The sequence below is a fragment of the Emys orbicularis genome, chromosome 10 (assembly GCF_028017835.1).
Source record: "Emys orbicularis isolate rEmyOrb1 chromosome 10, rEmyOrb1.hap1, whole genome shotgun sequence".
In the NCBI taxonomy this organism is placed as follows: domain Eukaryota; kingdom Metazoa; phylum Chordata; order Testudines; family Emydidae; genus Emys; species Emys orbicularis.
Genome location: NC_088692.1, coordinates 16,803,919 through 16,820,963, shown reverse-complemented (window position 1 = coordinate 16,820,963; position 17,045 = coordinate 16,803,919). Strand labels below are relative to the sequence as shown.

General features: G+C 42.2%; 1 protein-coding gene across 3 annotated transcripts; it reads left to right on the top strand.

The window, feature by feature from the left end:
* The first annotated feature begins 22 nt into the window (after positions 1–22).
* Positions 23–16,267, top strand: LYRM1 (LYR motif containing 1). Of its 3 annotated transcripts, none has more exons than XM_065412376.1 (4): positions 23–82; positions 10,282–10,440; positions 12,978–13,070; positions 15,928–16,267. In XM_065412376.1, the coding sequence occupies exons 2-4, from the start codon at positions 10,282–10,284 to the stop codon at positions 16,042–16,044; spliced, it is 369 nt and encodes a 122-aa protein (XP_065268448.1). In that variant the 5' UTR covers positions 23–82; the 3' UTR covers positions 16,045–16,267. The 3 variants fall into 3 exon arrangements, with proteins under 3 accessions (XP_065268448.1, XP_065268449.1, XP_065268450.1); XM_065412377.1 differs by having other exon boundaries at positions 29–172; XM_065412378.1 differs by lacking the exon at positions 23–82 and adding an exon at positions 1,028–1,100.
* The last annotated feature ends 778 nt before the right edge of the window (positions 16,268–17,045 follow it).

Here is a 17,045-nt window from a genome sequence, read left to right as displayed (position 1 = left end):
CGGCAACACGCAGCAGAGCGTCCTAACGCTGCACGTACAGTGAGGGAAAGAGAGCAAAAAACCTACTCCACCCCCGGCCGCGGTGAGTGGGGAACTCTATGCTGGAGCGAACCACTGCGTGAGGAAGGGGGGAATTGTGAGGAGGAGGGCTATAGGGCGTTTGGTCCTGAAGGTAAATAATGAAGGGACGATAGAGGGGAAAGAGACCGATGCTGGGATGAAGAGAAGGCCTAAATTGGTATTTTGTGAACAGGTGTTGCCAACTCCCCCCCAGCCTCTTACATTGGTACAGTCCAGCCTGAAGGCGCCTGGGGGAGTAACCAGTGGGGTGCTGCCCTGTACGTCTCGGGGCGCTGAGGGGGACCCGGGAACGGCTCCCTGCGGCCTGGGGGAGGGATTGGCGCAGAGCAGGAGAAGGGGGCTGGGGGACGTTGGGCGCTGCCTCTTTGCTAGTGTCACAGAAAGGGCCCGCTCTGGCCCTGCTGGGGCGGGTAAAGCAGTGGTGCTTAGCCAGGGGGCCGGGACCCCCTGAGGGGCTACCAGCAGGTTTCAGGGGGGCACCAAGCCGGGCCAGCGTTAGCCTCGCTGGGGCTCAGGGCAGAAAGCTGAAGCCCGGGTCCCTGAGCCCTGCCACCCGGGGCTGAAGCCAAAGCCTGAGCAACTTAGCTTTGTGGGGGCCCCTGTGGCATGGGGGCCCAGGCAATTGCCCTGCTTCTTACCCCGAATGCCGGCCCAGGCTTTTATATGCAGAAAACCAGTTGTTGTGGCACAGCTGGGCCATAGAGTTTTTATAGCATGTTGGGGGGAGGGGGGCTCATAACATAAGAAAGGCCGTACCGGGTCAGACCAAAGGTCCATCTAGCCCAGTATCCTGTCTACCGACAGTGGCCAATGCCAGGTGTCCCAGAAGGAGTGAACCTAACAGGCAATGATCAAGTGATCTCTCTCCTGCCATCCATCTCCATCCTCTGACAAACAGAGGCTAGGGACACCATTCCTTACCCATCCTGGCTAATAGCCATTAATGGACTTAACCACCATGAATTTATCCAGTTCTCTTTTAAACGCTGTTATAGTCCTATCCTTCACAACCTCCTCAGGTAAGGAGTTCCACAAGTTGTGACTGTGTGCTGCGTGAAGAACTACTTCCTTGTATTTGTTTTAAACCTGCTGCCTATTAATTTCATTTGATGACCCCCTAGTTCTTGTATTATGGGAATAAGTAAATAACTTTTCCTTATCCACATCACTCATGATTTTATATACCGCTATCATATCCCCCCTTAGTCTCCTCTTTTCCAAGCTGAAGAGTCCTAGCCTTTTTAATCTTTCCTCATATGGGACCCGTTCCAAACCCCTAATCATTTTAGTTGCCCTTCTCTGAACCTTTTCTAGTGCCAGTATATCTTTTTTGAGATGAGGAGACCACATCTGTATGCAGTATTCGAGATGAGGGCATACCATCAATTTATATAAAGGCAATAATATATTCTCTGTCTTATTCTCTATCCTCTTTTTAATGATTCCTAACATCCTGTTTGCTTTTTTGACCACCTCTGCACGCTGCGTGGACATCTTCAGAGAACTATCCACGATGACTCCAAGATTTTTTCCTGACTTGTAGCTAAATTAGCCCCCATCATATTGTATGTATAGTTGGGGTTATTTTTTCCAATGTGAATTACTTTACATTTATCCACATTAAATTTCATTTGCCATTTTGTTGCCCAATCACTTAGTTTACTCAGAAAGTAAAAGGTTAAGAGCCCCTGGTGTAAAGGCCCCCACGCTCTCCTGCACCCAGCGGCCTCTCTAGCTCCAGGCAAGCTGGGCAGCTTCCCAGGGTGGCCGCTTTGGCCCGACTTCCCCTCAGTCCTGGCAGAACTTGGGCCGGGCCAGCTCCAAGCAGTGCTGTGCCCATGTGCACCAGGTCCAATGCCACTCATTCAAATGTAGGGTTGCCAACCCTCCAGGATTGTCCTGGAGTCTCCAGGAATTAAAGATTGATTTTAAATTAAAGATGTCATGTGATGAAGTCTCCAGGAATTCATCCAACCAAAGTTGGCAACCCTAATCAAATTACCTCCTGTCATAGCAAAGTAGGCCCTCACCTGCCTACGGGTCTCCGTGCAGACAGGGTAATGGGTACCCCTGGTGCCTAGAGAGACTCCCATCATAGAGAAGCATCCAAGAACCGGCTTCCTGCAAACTTAAAAAATGGGGATTCCTCATCTTGTCCTGAGCCCAGGGGCTCATGGTTCGGCCCTGTGGACCTTGCTGCTTGCACTGGTGGAGGGTCCCTGTGCAGGGCCTCCTTTTCCTGTTTTCTCCAGGTTGGGGACCATAAGGCTAGCAGATTCCCGATTCCCTAGAAACAGAGGTTCTTGCAACCTCCCCGCGTGGATAAAATTACACCCACTTGAAGTCCTACTTCCACTGTGGGTCCCAAGAACTATTTCGTGGGCCAGCTCTGAAGAGTTCAGTATAAATGAAAGTGAGGACTTTTTTTTTTGGAAACATTAAAACTGAATGCATATATTTAAGCTTTTAAAACATTCTCTAGTGCTGTGGTTCTCTTATTGTGGCCCATGAGCCAACAGTAGTCTGCAGAGCACATCCTGGAAACATTTTGAGAACCAAGCACTGGGGGGATGAGAGGGGAGGTAGTGTATGAAAGAAGCTCACTTATTAAATGAGCCACAGAATAAAAAAGTCAGAATCATTACTCTATGGCAGGGGTCGGCAACCTTTCAGAAGTGGTGTGCCGAGACTTCATTTATTCACTCTAATTTAAGGTTTTGCGTGCCAGTAATACATTTTAACGTTTTTAGAAGGTCTCTTTCTATGAGTCTATAATATATAACTATTGTTGTATGTAAAGTAAATAAGGTTTTTAAAATGTTTAAGAAGCTCCATTTACAATTAAATTAAAATGCAGAGCCCCCCGGACTGGTGGCCAGGACCTGGGCAGTGTGAGTGCTACTGAAAATCAGCTTGCGTGCCGCCTTTGGCACGCATGCCATAGGTTGCCTACCCCTGCTCTATGGCATTAATATTTAAACCTATTCTTATGTTTGGGAACTGTTCCAGTGTTAGGAAATGTACTTATTTCTCTTCATGCATTCAGTTGCCTTCGGCTTAGAGCCAAGAAGCGAATAAGGTGCATAAATCTATACTTTACTTCATGTTCACATTCTCATATTTTATATGCCTCTATTATATAAGTAAGGTCATACAAGGATACTTAAGATTTTATTCCCTGGGCTAAATTTGCCACATAGCATTAAAACTCTCTTCTCTGATTGTGATAATTATTAAGAACCAAACAAACTAGGAGGGGGTGGGGAACGTTAAAAGCCAAGAAAACAAGCCCATGCCATTTTTGAATTGGTAGCAAAGTTAAATCGATATTGCCCTTGACTGCTTATGACCACTGTGTGTTTTCAGTGTCAGGAGAGGTTTAAAAATATTTGAAGCAATAAAATTCCTTCCCCTATAATAGCCTGAATAAGGATTTTTCTCTTCAGTGTTTCACTTTTATTAGAAAATACAGGGTAGGATGCAGGATCCACATGTGCTAGTTAGACTGGACAAACCATCAACAATTCTGAAGTGTCAAACTCAAAATTATTTGATTTTATAGGATCAGTCCTGGATTAGATCTTTTCCATTTATTCACATGTAGTGCTGCATCAGTGCTATATTATAGTGTGGCTACTGCTACATGTTGTGGAGAATCAATTCTTGGTTCTTTCCATTTGGGTGAACTTATATAGAAAGCCAGTGATAAAATCTAGGCCATTGATTTACTATTTGAGTTGCATTCTTCTTGCTTTCAGTGTTCCTTATGCTTTCTGGTCAAGGGATTATTCAATACTTAGTGAAAGTTTAAAGCAACCACAGTTTGATCTCAAAGGGCTCAATACTGCATGTGGCCCCTCTTCACTTCCCCTTTTAGAATTCCCACTAAAGTCAATGGGAGTTCCAAGTGCAGAGAAGTGTTGAGTAACACTTGGGTCACATCTGTTTTAAAGCTGAAACTTCTAAAACAGAATTCAAAACCAGGCGAAACTTCCCGTGTTCCAGTTTTCATTACAAACTGGTCACTTAGGCCATTTTCACAAAAAAAGTACACAAATTTATTATTGTAGATGGAAACAATGAGAAACTTTTGGGTCAAATTCATCCTTAGAGTAACCCCACTGAAGTCAACAGGGACCATTGATAAAGTCAATGGGGTTACACTAGGGGTGGATTTAGGCCTCTGGTTTTGTTTGGCTTTCACCCAGCACTAGGCAGAACTTGGTGGCTTTGAATTTTGCTATAAATTTGGAGACTGGCTGAAAACAAAAAAAATTGAAGGAGTGAGACCTTTCAAAAGTGAAAACCCATCTGAGTTGCCAGCTGAATGCATTGTTTTTACCCAGCTGATGCAGCCACTTACAGTGTAGCTATTCTACAATGTTTGTAATGCAAAAGATTAGATGGGAGAACCTAAATCAGTTTGATTTTTATGAGAAGAAAGATAGGAAGTGAATGCTGGATTTTGAGATTTTAATATTATTGGGGAATGCCATCTCCTCAGTCATCCCAAGAATCCTTGATCTCTCCTCTTCTCACAGACTCACAGGAGCTAACTGTTACAGCTGTTGTCCCTTTTGGAAATTATGAGCCCAATTCGACCCTTGTGTAAATCCAGGGGCTTTACTTCAATATGCTTACACCAGGGATTAATTTGTTTTAGTGACTTAGTTTCCATGGATAGCTGTGAAATGGAGTGAATGATTGCATGTCACATCTACCAGCTGGAGAGAAATTGTGGGTTGCCACTTAGCTAAGTGTTATCACTGAGCTCTAAAATAAAAAGCTTGATTCACAGTTCTTGCATTTTTTAAATGAACAATAGCCCAAGAGTAGTATTAAAAATACAATGGTACAAGAAGCCATCACGTTCAACCTGGATAGAAACAATGTTGTATAGGTTGTTGAAATAAATTATTTATTTCCATTATAGACATCTGATCAATTTTGATCCAATAGACTATCAAATAATTTGTCATCATATTCAGAACTTCTTGCCAGTAGCAAACACTCAAATAGCTGATGACGTGAAAGAGAAGCTATGCTGCTCTTAAATGTAAACATTATATTTGACAATATCAAAGCTGCTGTTTAAACTGTTTCCTATAGAGTTATACTTTTCCCCCAAATAAATATAGTGTCAGCACCAAATCAAGTGTTTGTGCAATATTAATGAGCATCCAGGTTAAAAGGATGTAGAAGAAGAGATCCATTGTTAAAGTTTCTATTTCCTCTTATTAAAATACTACTTAACACCTTTCCTTTCTTAAAATCCTAGGTACATGCGGATAGATTTGATACTTAAAGTCAGTGGATGATATTTGACTTGATAAGGATGGACAGAAGTAAACAGATTTACAGCTAAATTATGGCTGTCTTAACACAGGTGCATTGTGGGGAGTAGGAAGATGCAGAGCATCTTCTCCCTCCAAGCATGTTACCCAGGAGGCCTTTGTAATTTGGCTGCTTGCATTTGAGAGGCCTCGCTCATCACTGCACCTCTTCCCTAGCCCCTAGTGTGGCTCAGGCTCTTTGCAATAGGGGCAATACAAAGACAGGGTTTTTACATGTATTTATGTAAAACACTTCATCTAAATTCCATGGCATTCTACACATGGCAAAACATTGAAGGTTTCACTATGTTATTTAATGTTGGACCTTAGGGTCAACTGTACTAAACCCTCAAAGGAATCTGTATTTGTTTTTGAAAGATATATTCTTAGGTTTTAAGATCTACAAGATTATTTGTTTTAATTGTCAACAAAAAAGTTTACATTTTCAGCATCCAGTAATTCATTAACTACTCAAGGTTTCTTTGCAGTTTTGGTTTCAGAGTGGTAGCCGTGTTAGTCTGTATCAGCAAAAACAATGAGGAGTCCTTGTGGCACCTTAGAGACTAACAAATTTATTTGGGCATAAGCTTTCATGGGCTAAAACCCACTTCATCAGATGCATGGAGTGAAAAATACAGTAAGTAGTATGTGTGTATATATATATATACACACACACACACAGCACATGAAAAGATGGGAGTTGCAGTTTTGGATACAATGGACCATCTCATGCCCCTGATCTGCCCGCTGATAACAATGGAAGTTTGCATACTGATCAAAGGCATGATATGGCCCAATATCTCTGTCTTACAAGATTGTTTTCAAAACTGCTAGTCACAGCACCCAACAAACACTTTCTTGAAACTGCAGGCTGACACATTTAGTGCATCTCCAAAGACACAGAATAACACAGAATCAGATCAGGTCTGGCCTGCAACTCAACATTTCACTAGTGATTTTTATATACGTACATATATACACACCTTTGACCTTTTCCTGGTTCTTTTTTTGTGAACACCACCTGAGATTTGTATTGCTATTATAAAGTTCAGCCAAAACAATAAGGGGCCAAAAACTTTGAAAACACATGCCTGTAGTTAACCTTTATAGGCCACATTCTGCAAAGAAATAAATGGTGTGTAAGTTAAACAGTGGTTGTAACTATCCCAAAAGGTGTGTTAGTGGTACAGTGGTGTTACCTCCTTCCACTTGGCATACAGTGGGTGTGCAAAACACTTCTGACTTACACACCAAGGAGACAAGTAGCAGTTAAGTAGCAACTAACAAACAGGAAGTGTAAGATAAGGTAGGGTCCCCTTACCTCACCCACCTAGTCAGAGTAAGCTGTTACATGACCTTTTATTGGACCAACTTCTGTTGGTAAAAGAGACAAGCTCATGTTCAGCTATGTGTAGCTGGAAAGCTTGTCTCTTTTACCAACAGAAGTTGGTCCAATAAAAGATATTACCTCACCCACCTTGCCTCTCTAATATCCTGGAATCAACATGGTTATAACAACACTACAAACAATTATATTACACTCTCCTGTTAGTGGCAGAGGGTCCTGTGGCACCTTTAAGACTAACAGAAGTATTGGGAGCATAAGCTTTCGTGGGTAAGATGCAAGTAATGGAAATCTCCAGAGGCAGGTATAAATCAGTATGGAGATAACGAGATTAGTTCAATCAGGGAGGGTGAGGTGCTCTGCTAGCAGTTGAGGTGTGAACACCAAGGGAGGAGAAACTGCTTCTGTAGTTGGATAGCCATTCACAGTCTTTGTTTAATCCTGATCTGATGGTGTCAAATTTGCAAATGAACTGGAGCTCAGCAGTTTCTCTTTGGAGTCTGGTCCTGAAGTTTTTTTGCTGTAAAATGGCTACCTTTACATCTGCTATTGTGTGGCCAGGGAGGTTGAAGTGTTCTCCTATATGGACACAAGTCAGATATCAGGAATGGCAATATACAAAAACCTGTAGGAGAACACTTCAACCTCCCTGGCCACACAATAGCAGATGTAAAGAAGATGAAGATGTACCCTTAGTATAGTATCTACTTCCTCTTTTGTGCATCTCTGCAGGAGCTGGGTACAATCTGCCTGTTACTGTTAGAAACTGTTGCTTAAGATGAACAGTGGGAGCTGCTGGTTAATGACCATTTTTTAAAATCTGGCCAGTGACTTTTACAGGACACCCATATTACTACCTTCCTCTGCCTGCTTCGTTGCATATGTCAACACGCAGCCTACTTCTACTCCAACAATGCATAAACAAGGAAATCAGTAGAACAGTGTTAACTCCAACTCCATGGGAAACAGAAAGGAGAAAAAATTCAGTGTTTGTTAAATGAAAAAAGTTAGAATCAGTGGGAAGAGAAATTAGTTTGTAAACAGCTAAGAGATTTCCAAACTTGGGAGTACACTCCCAAGTGTACAATGTGCAAAAAAATAGCTGGCAGGGCCAGATTATAGCATATGTACTAAAGGTACATGCCTACGTCCCAGCTTCTGGAGTCACATGATGAAATTAGACAACTTCTCCCTCCTCCTCCCTGCCTCCACCCACCGCCCCTCCTCCCTCTCCTTCCCTCCAAAAAAGTACGTTTCTAGCCCTCATGCTAACAAAGATACACTCGGATCAGGTTGTCAGAGGTTATCTATTACAATGATAGGCCTCCACAGCCTGCCAATAGCTCTTGCATGGGTGCCCCCTGCAGCTACCTACAAGCAGAGATGAGGCCATGGGGCCACAGCACAGGGGCTCCCATCTAGGATGAGCCTGTGGCTCTGGATTGCCTTAATGCACTATGGGTAACTGGTCTTTTCATGTTCTATGTAAACTAATACAAACTACAGTACAAGAACGGCCATACTGGGTCAGACCAAAGGTCCATCTAGCCCAGTATCCTGTCTTCTGACAGTGGCCAGTGCCAGGTGCCCCAGAGGGAATGAACAGAACAGGTAATCAGCAAGTGATTCATCCCCTGTTGCCCATTTCCAGCTTCTGGCAAACAGAGGCTAGGGACACCGTCAGTGCTTCCATTAACTGAAATGGAACTATTTATGTGCATAAAGCTAAGCATGTATGCAAGTGTTTGCAGAATTGAGGCCTATATTCTCTGTGTTCTTGCGGATGTTTGTTTTCTAGAATCCGCATAAACACATATTTAGCGAGACCTTATATGAAAAACTTTTAGTTATGCACAAAGAATCATTTTTCTCTCTAACCAAAGAGAATGACTAGTTAAACATTTTACATCTGTTCCTTCCAAATAAATAAATACATAAAAAGTAGTATTATCTAGTAAGAGCAAGAACATTAGAAAGACTGCATTATGTCTGTATTCCTGAGACTCCCCGACGAGTCATGAAACAAAAAAGTTAGTCTTTAGTTCACAGAAATTGTTAGCATAAAAAGAAAGCACTGGGCAACAGTATCCGAGGGTGAAATTCTGCTTTCTGATTAATGTGTGCAGCTCCCATTGATTTCAGTGAGAGAGTGCTCAGTAAGTGCGTGTTTGAGGGCACAATTTGGCTGTACTGGAAAATTGTTGATAAAGGCTAGTTGACAGTGTAGCTAATATTCATGTGGAGAGCTCAACTACTTCAGATCTCATAGGCAAGTGAAAGTAATTCAGAATATCCTCATGCTCTCCAAAATACCAGTCATTGTCACACATGCTGGGAACATACTCACCAGAGTGTAGGTCTGTGACTTCAGGGTAGAGTCAGTCACAGAAACTAGAGCTACCTAGTCGTCAAATGTATCCCGAGATGCTAACAGTTAATGTCTCCCCACTGATAGTGGTTTTTCCATGTATTCATCAGAAGCCTTTGCTTTCACATACTAATTTCGTAGTGTTGCAGCATTTTACGTTTTTTGGACAGTAAAGTGTCTTTGACAGTTTTGCAACTCAGAGGTTTGGAATTCCTGAAGCTGCAGTCTTATTACTGAAGATCTGATCAGCAGTGGATTTGGCTCAGGGAGGTTAATGGCTTGGGGTGAAATGTTGGCCCTGTTCAAGTCAATGGCAAAACTCCCATTGACCTCAGCAGGGCTAGGAATTCAGCCCTGATTTCTAACAGTCCTGAACAGCTGCACATTCTATTCAGTTCAATGGGCAGCATGGCTGCTTAGCCATTTGAAAATCAGGTCATAATTGACTTGTCAGAGTCCACAGAGGGAGCTGTGGTAGAGCCAGGATTAAAACACAGAAGTTTCTAGCTTTTAGTCCAGTGCTCACGCCATGCTACCTCTGTTATCTTTAATTATTGCCACACTGTAATACATCATCAGAAATGGTGTTATGAACATGAGAAACATCTTGCCTTCCACAATATCAATACTTTTTCATGTGTAGCCTCAAGATGCTTTGCAAAGGTGGGTAAGCATTATTATACCCATTTTACAGAGAGGACTTGGATGAGAGTTTAAGTGACTTGTCCAAAGTAAGACGCAAGAATAGAACCCAGGTGTCCTGGATCCAAGACCCTGATTTAGCAAAGCACTTAGGCAAGTGCTTAACTTTAAGCACATGTATAAATTCTGTTGATGTCAATGAGAGTTAAGCATGTGCTTAAGCTCTTTGCTGAATAGGGATAGGCTTAAATACATATTTAAATGCTCTGCTGGATTGGGACCTTAGAGAGTAGGCATTTTTCCTTTCTTATGTAGCGTGTGAATGTTCCCAGGGGTTGGCAGGTAACCATTGTTTACAGCTATTCCACTTTATTTCACATTACTCAGCAGATCTCAGAGAGGAAATATTTGTAAAACTAATTAAAGATTGTGTGAAAAATGTACATATGTTTGGTGGCCTTTTATAAACCCAAATGTTTACGCATAGGTTTCTTTTCTGTTTTTTTCTTAAGATGACACCAGTTGCACGACAAGAAGTTCTTGGCCTTTACCGCAGGATATTCAGAATAGCCAAAAAATGGCAGTCTGCATCAGGACAGATGGAAGACACTATTAAAGAGAAACAGTACATTATAAATGAAGCCAAAACTGTATTTCAAAAAAACAAAGATGTAAGTGCATCTCTGTCTGGCTTTCAGAGTTAGTCCGTGATTCATTCTTTGCACCCTGTTTTGTTTCAATGGTTGGAAAAACGTTCACGAGAGAGTTGAGTTCCCAAAATTGTCTCCAGTTTGGAAATTTATAGAAATGTAGGGCTGGAAGGACTGTCGCAGATTTAGGGTTAACTGCACCTTTGACCCCTGCCCTGGTCCTCTTTAAGGACACCCAGTTAAGGTTTCAGGCTCCCAGCAGTCACCTCTCTCAGGCAGAGAGAACATATAAAAAACAAGCTCCTATACACATGCTAAAAGCTTACCAGAGGTCACCCATCAGTCTTATGGGGTCCTGATAAGTCCTTCCAACCCTTCTGTAAAGGTTGGGAACCCCCCTTGACACAGGGTCCTGTCCACTTACTGAATCAAAAGAAGGCCCAGTGACAATTTATACTCAGCCTTTTTATACAAAAAGGCCTTTCTTTGTCTGTCGGTCTCTGAAAACCCAGTCTGAACCAGTATGTGCAAGCCTCCCCAAGGGTGGTACCTCTGGAGGTATTTACAACCTGAGTGATGCACCTTAATCCTCCCACCCCCATTTTTATTTCTTGGAGGAGCTGTGGTAGCCTTCCCCCCAACAACTTAATACAATATGGTCCCCTAGATATTGCATGCAGTGTCAATATTCATCACAAGGACCTTCAGAGGTCATCTAATCGAGCCCCCTGCAGGACTAGATGCACACCTAGACCATCCCTGTCAGGTGTTTGTCTAACCTGTTCTTAAAAGCCTCCAGTGATGGGGATTCCACAACTCCCTTGATAATCTATTCCACTACTTAACTATCTATATAGTTAGAAAATGTTTCCTGATATCTAACCTAAATCCCTCCTGCTGTAGAGTAAGCCAGTTACTTCTTGTCCTTCAGTGGACATGCAGGTCAGTTCACTCTCCTCTTTATAACAGCCCCTAACATATTTGAAGAGAGTTATCAGGTCCCCCCACCCCAGTCTTCTATCAAGACTGAACATACCCAGGTTTTTTTAACCTTTCCTTGTAGATGAGGATTTCTAAACCTTTTAACCTTTTTGTAACTCTCCTCTGGACTCTCCAGTTTGTCCACATCTTTCCTAAAGTGTGGTACCCGAAACTCAACACCGTACTCCATCTGAGGTCACACCAGTGCCAAGCAGAACAATTACCTCCTATGTCTTACATATGGCACTCCAGTTAATACAACCCAGAATGATATTAGCCTTTTTTGCACTGTTGGCTTATATACAATTTGTGATCTTCTGTAACCCCCAGATCCTCTTTTGCAGTACTGCTGCATAGCCAGTATTCTCCATTTTGTAGCTGTGCATTTGATTTTGCCTTCCAAAGTGTAGTACTTTGCACTCGTCTTTGTTGAATTTCATCATGCAAGATCTTCAACTCCTTATCTGGATATAATGTAATTTAAACCTCCCCAAAGAAGAAATCTTGAATCTTGAATCCTTCTAGTTTTCTTCATTAGTTACTTTAGGAGGTTAGAAGGATCTAGAGACCTTATAAGAAATTGCCAAGGAGGAGGAAAAAAGTTAGCTGCAAATATACTGCCTGTGGAATTGTTGTCTGAAGCAGTTTTGGATCTTTACTGATGCTTTTGTCTAGCTTTCTGAACTGCTTTGATGGCATGTAGAATTCTGTAGCTCCTTCACCTGCTGATTTTGCTGATAATACAGTAATTTTTGGCACTTTCTTTAAAAGGTTTTTTTCTATAGAAAGTGTGCACAAAGTTTTTAAGCAATACAGTATTTAGAATTTAAAACCTCTCCTTCCTTGCACAGAGAGCACAAACATGCGGACTTCAGTGGTTAGCAATGATGCTTTTTTGCCTTCAACATATTAGAGTCCCATTTTTATATGGGAATTGATACCACTTGCATTCACTTTCTAGATCTTGTTTAGGACTATATTTTACTATTGAACTTTTTACACAACACCTTTATTGGCTTCAGAGGAAGTTGTACTCATGGAATGACGGCAGGCCATGGCCTAAATGTTTTATATTTTTCTCCAGCTCCTGTATAGATATATGTAAATGGCTCAATTTATTTTTGACCACTAGTGTTCTTTCCATAAGTGTATTAATTTACATGTGCCTCTTCTTTCTACAGATGATACTTAATTAACGTGTTAGAGTAAAAATCTCCTCAGATCCTCACAATAAATCTAAGCTCTGATATCTTGCTCTTCCTCAAGGCTCCTAGCTCTCAACAGTATGAGTTAAACTGCTGGATGGATCTGAGTGGAATTTTACCTTTAATGACTTCTCTGGACATGAAGATAAGTCAATGCACGCACTGGCTTTCCCAAATTGTTGGGATTGTCCCATGATCTCTGGGAATGGTATGACATGGCAATGAACTGGAGAATCATTCTAGCTATTTTGCTAGGGACAAGGAAATCCCTGTCCTACTTTTAAAAATAAAACAAAACAAAAAAGTAAATCATGTAGATGTGCATCATTTACACCTGAATTCACAAGTACTAATTTCTACACTTTCCCTTAGTTAACAGATCCAGAGCTGATTAAACAGTGTATAGAAGAATGCAAGGCAAGAGTAGAAATCGGACTTCACTATCACATTCCCTACCCAAGACCTGTGAGTGTGAATCCAGACACAATGTCTACAACAGTGTGTATTTAGTCCCTTATTCAGCAAGCAGTGGGTGTTTTAGTTAAGGCAATTTTAACTTCCAGATGAGTGTTCATAAAGCTGGTAATGACAACAAATCTAGTGTGTGCAGTGTAGTTGTAGCCATGTCAGCCCCAGGACATGAGAGACAAGGTGGGTGAGGTAATATATTTTATTGGAACCACAGAGGGCTCTTCTACATGTCTGGGAAAGGTACTCTGTGTGTCACAACTAAATGCAAGGAAAAGACAAGCCTGGGAGGTTACATTCATAACTCTGCTAGACACGAAAAATCGTGGACTGAATAGAGACACTGGATTTATGGCTTATTACAACAATCAGTAATCCACTAATCTCCTTTTGTCTTATGACTGCAGAGGTGTTAACGGGCCATTCTGCCTTGAATGGTCCCTTAGAATGTGCACTAAACAATCTGTTCCACCTTGTGACCCTCACAGTACCTTTCCTAGACTGGTGGAAGAGCTCTGTGTGGTTCAAAAGCTTGTCTCTCTCACTAACAGAAGTTGGTCCAATAAGAGATATTACCTCACCCATCTTGTCTGTCTAACAAATCTAGTGGTTCAAATTGTTTCCAGATGAGAGATTAGAAATAGTTGGCCTGTCAACTTTTGAGCAAATGCATAATCATCATCATAGGGTTTTTGTTTGTTTGTTTGTTTGTTTTTGTAGCCTACACTGTGAATCCTAGTTATATTAGATCAAGTCTGGTTTTGGGGAAGTGGGGGGGTGTATCTGTGGGTCCTTTTCCACTCCTCCCACTGTTCTGGAAATGATTAATTAATGAAAGTGACTTCTTTAAACATTGAGGTTGCTTGTTGACTTGCTTAAACATAGGCGTTGTAGCAGGGTCCTGTGTTTTGTTTCCCTGTCTAATGCTGTTTCATTTATTTCAGGTGTGCTGGCCTTCCTTCTTTCCTTTGTCATCCATAGAGACTTCCCCTCTATTCCTATTCATTACATTTCACCTACATAGGTCTCTTTCCTTTCAAGCAGATCCTAATAGAACCCTTTTTAGCTGAACCTTGGGAGGGTTTTGAAATTTATATTCTCTAGGGGATCAAACACCTTGCAGGATCCAGCACTAGAAAAGCTGATACATATAGATTAGTGGATCTTTAGAGTGTGTTTAAATTTTAAGAATATTGCTGCTTCACTGAGTGATTTTACTAGTATTTGCATTTTAATAGCTATCTTTAAATCTTTCATCCTCTGAGACAAGAATGTCTGGCTATTTACACCTACCTCTTCCAATCAATATGGGGGCAGGGGATTAGCTGTATGGTTCCCACTAACAATTTTATACTTACCTATGAGGTACAAAGACTTTCAAAACTAAAAGCTTGTCACCCATTTCTCTGTAGACTCAGGGACTAATTGGGCTTTTCATATGGTGCATATTATCACTATAGCCCGTATCAGCAATAAGGCAGTAAGTAGACTTTGAGTATGTACCGCTTGGGGTTGGTTTGTTGCTTGCTACGTGGTTAGTAACAAAACATAGCCACCTTTATTGTTTTTACTCAGGAATTTATGGTATATCTTACTTCCTTCTCTATTGGTTTGTGATCTTATACTTTGGTCCCAACTCTTCTGATAAAACTGTAAATCTGGATCCTGTAAAACCATTTTACTGGAATATCCTATTCAATACTATTTCAGCAAATGATGTATCATTATAGTTTGATGTTAAACTATAAAACACAATGCTACAAAAGGCTGTAATTTAAAGGACTGGGTTGGGTACACAGCTATTGTATACATAGGGTCCTACCAAATTCTCAGCCATGAAAAATGCATCATAGACAGTGAAATCGAGTCTCCCCTCCCCGTGAAACCTGGTCTTGTGTGTGCTTTTACCCTATGCCATATAGATTTAATGAGGGAGACCAGCACTTCTCAAATTAGGGGTCCTGACCCAAAAGGGAGTTGCAGGGGGATCGCAAGGTTATTTTAGGGGGGTTGTGGTATTGCCACCCTTACTTCTGCACTGCCTTCAGAGCTGGGTGGCCACTGAACGGCAGCTGTTGGCCAAGCACCCAGCTCTGAAGGGAGCACCCTGCCAGCAGCAGTGCAGAAGTAAGGGTGGCAATTCCATACCATACAACCCTTACTTCTACGCTGCTGGCGGCAGCTCTGTCTTCAGAGCTGGGGGGGGGGTCAGAGAGTGGCGGCTGCTGACTGAGGGCCCAACTCTGCAGGCAGCAATGCAGAAGTAAGGATGGCAATATCATCCCATGCCATCCTTACTTCTGCGCTGCTTCTGGTGATAGCTCTGCCTTCAGACTTGGGCTCCCGGCCTGCAGCAGGTGCCCAGCTCTGAAGGTAGCGCCGCCGCCAGCAGCAGCGCAGAAGGAAGGGTAGCAGTACCACAACCCCTCTTACAATAACTTTGCAACCCCCGCAACAACTCCTTTTTGGGTCAGGATCCCTACAATTACAACACCCTGAAATTTCAGAATTAAATAGCTGAAATCATGAAATTTATGATTTTTTAAAATCGTATGACCATGAAATTGACCAAAATAGACCGTGAAATGTGTAAGGCCCTATGTATACAATAAACACGTAGGGCTTGAAAGTTAAATGTAATTGTAATCAACTGGGAAATAGGCTCTTCAAATAGAAATATAAGTAAGTAACCTGGTGGGTAGGTATCTATTCTCTCCAACGTGGGAGGAAATGGTTTCCAAGTGTGAGTGAAAACATTGCAAGAGTCCCGCTATCAGAATGTCTCCTGATCTCTGAGTGGGGGTCAGTTTATCAGCCTGCACAAGAACTTTTAGCTTTATTTTTGTGTGTGTAGATTCATCTGCCTCCTCTGGGTCTCGCCCCACAACGTGGTCGTGCATTTCGAAACCAAGAAAAGCTGAGGAAGCTTTCCAAGCCGGCCTACTTGAGATCCTACGACGAAATTTCATAACACACTGTCAAAGTGTGGTGCATATTATCACGAACTGCAAGGCAGACGTGTCTTGTGTATGCAACTGTGAATGAAACTGTGTGCTTGATAGTCACTTACACTCTTCCTGACACCACAAGCCTAGCTGATTCAGCATGTACGGTCAATAGGGATGTATGGAAACTGTCTTGTATTTAAGATTCAACCACTGACATCAATAAAAATAACAGCTTTTAAGGAGTGAGATCCGACATGAAGATTACTTTGTGAAGTCAGGACGAAGCATGGCAGTTCTTAAATTGTATGTGAATTCGTAATGGGGTATAATGGAGATTGGCAGGCGGATTATAAATGCTTAGTTGCATTTTTAAATCACTACCCTGCACCAGGGTCATCCCAGGAGAATCAGGCAGGCACAATGTCTCTTGAATACAGAGGGAGCTTGGCCACCACACCATCCTGTGTTAGGATGCAGCATGCACTATTTCCAGCACCTGGCTAGGACTGGTGGATGGTCTGGCCCTGCTCTCCCCACCCCCTCCGGAGAGACTAGCGGCACAGTAGGTGCAAGCCTTATGCCATCCTTGCGCTCAAGCAGCCCAGGGCTTGTCATTGCATTGGGTTGCTACATCCTGGGGGAGGGGGGAGGAGGGGAAGAGACCTTTTGCCTTCTCCCCACCTTCCCTTTACAAAATGCACAGTAGCTGAACACCATATGGCCCATCACCTGGTTCATTATATCCTATTTCTGCAGTGACTGTGGGGCTGTCCAATGGCTGGCATTTACTCTGAGTTATGGAAAACATTCTAGTGTCTGTGCTTCCTGCTGAAATTAAATTGTTGCTTATAGAGGGGAAAAAACAAAACCACAGTTCTTTTTTTCCCCAGAGCCTCACTACAGGGGCAGAGTGAAGGTCGTTTGGGTTTAATTTAATTTTAATTTAATTGGGCATTTTCATGCTTTCAAACATTTGAGTCTCTTCCGTTTACTTTCATTCTACATTTCCTGGGCTGCTAATGCA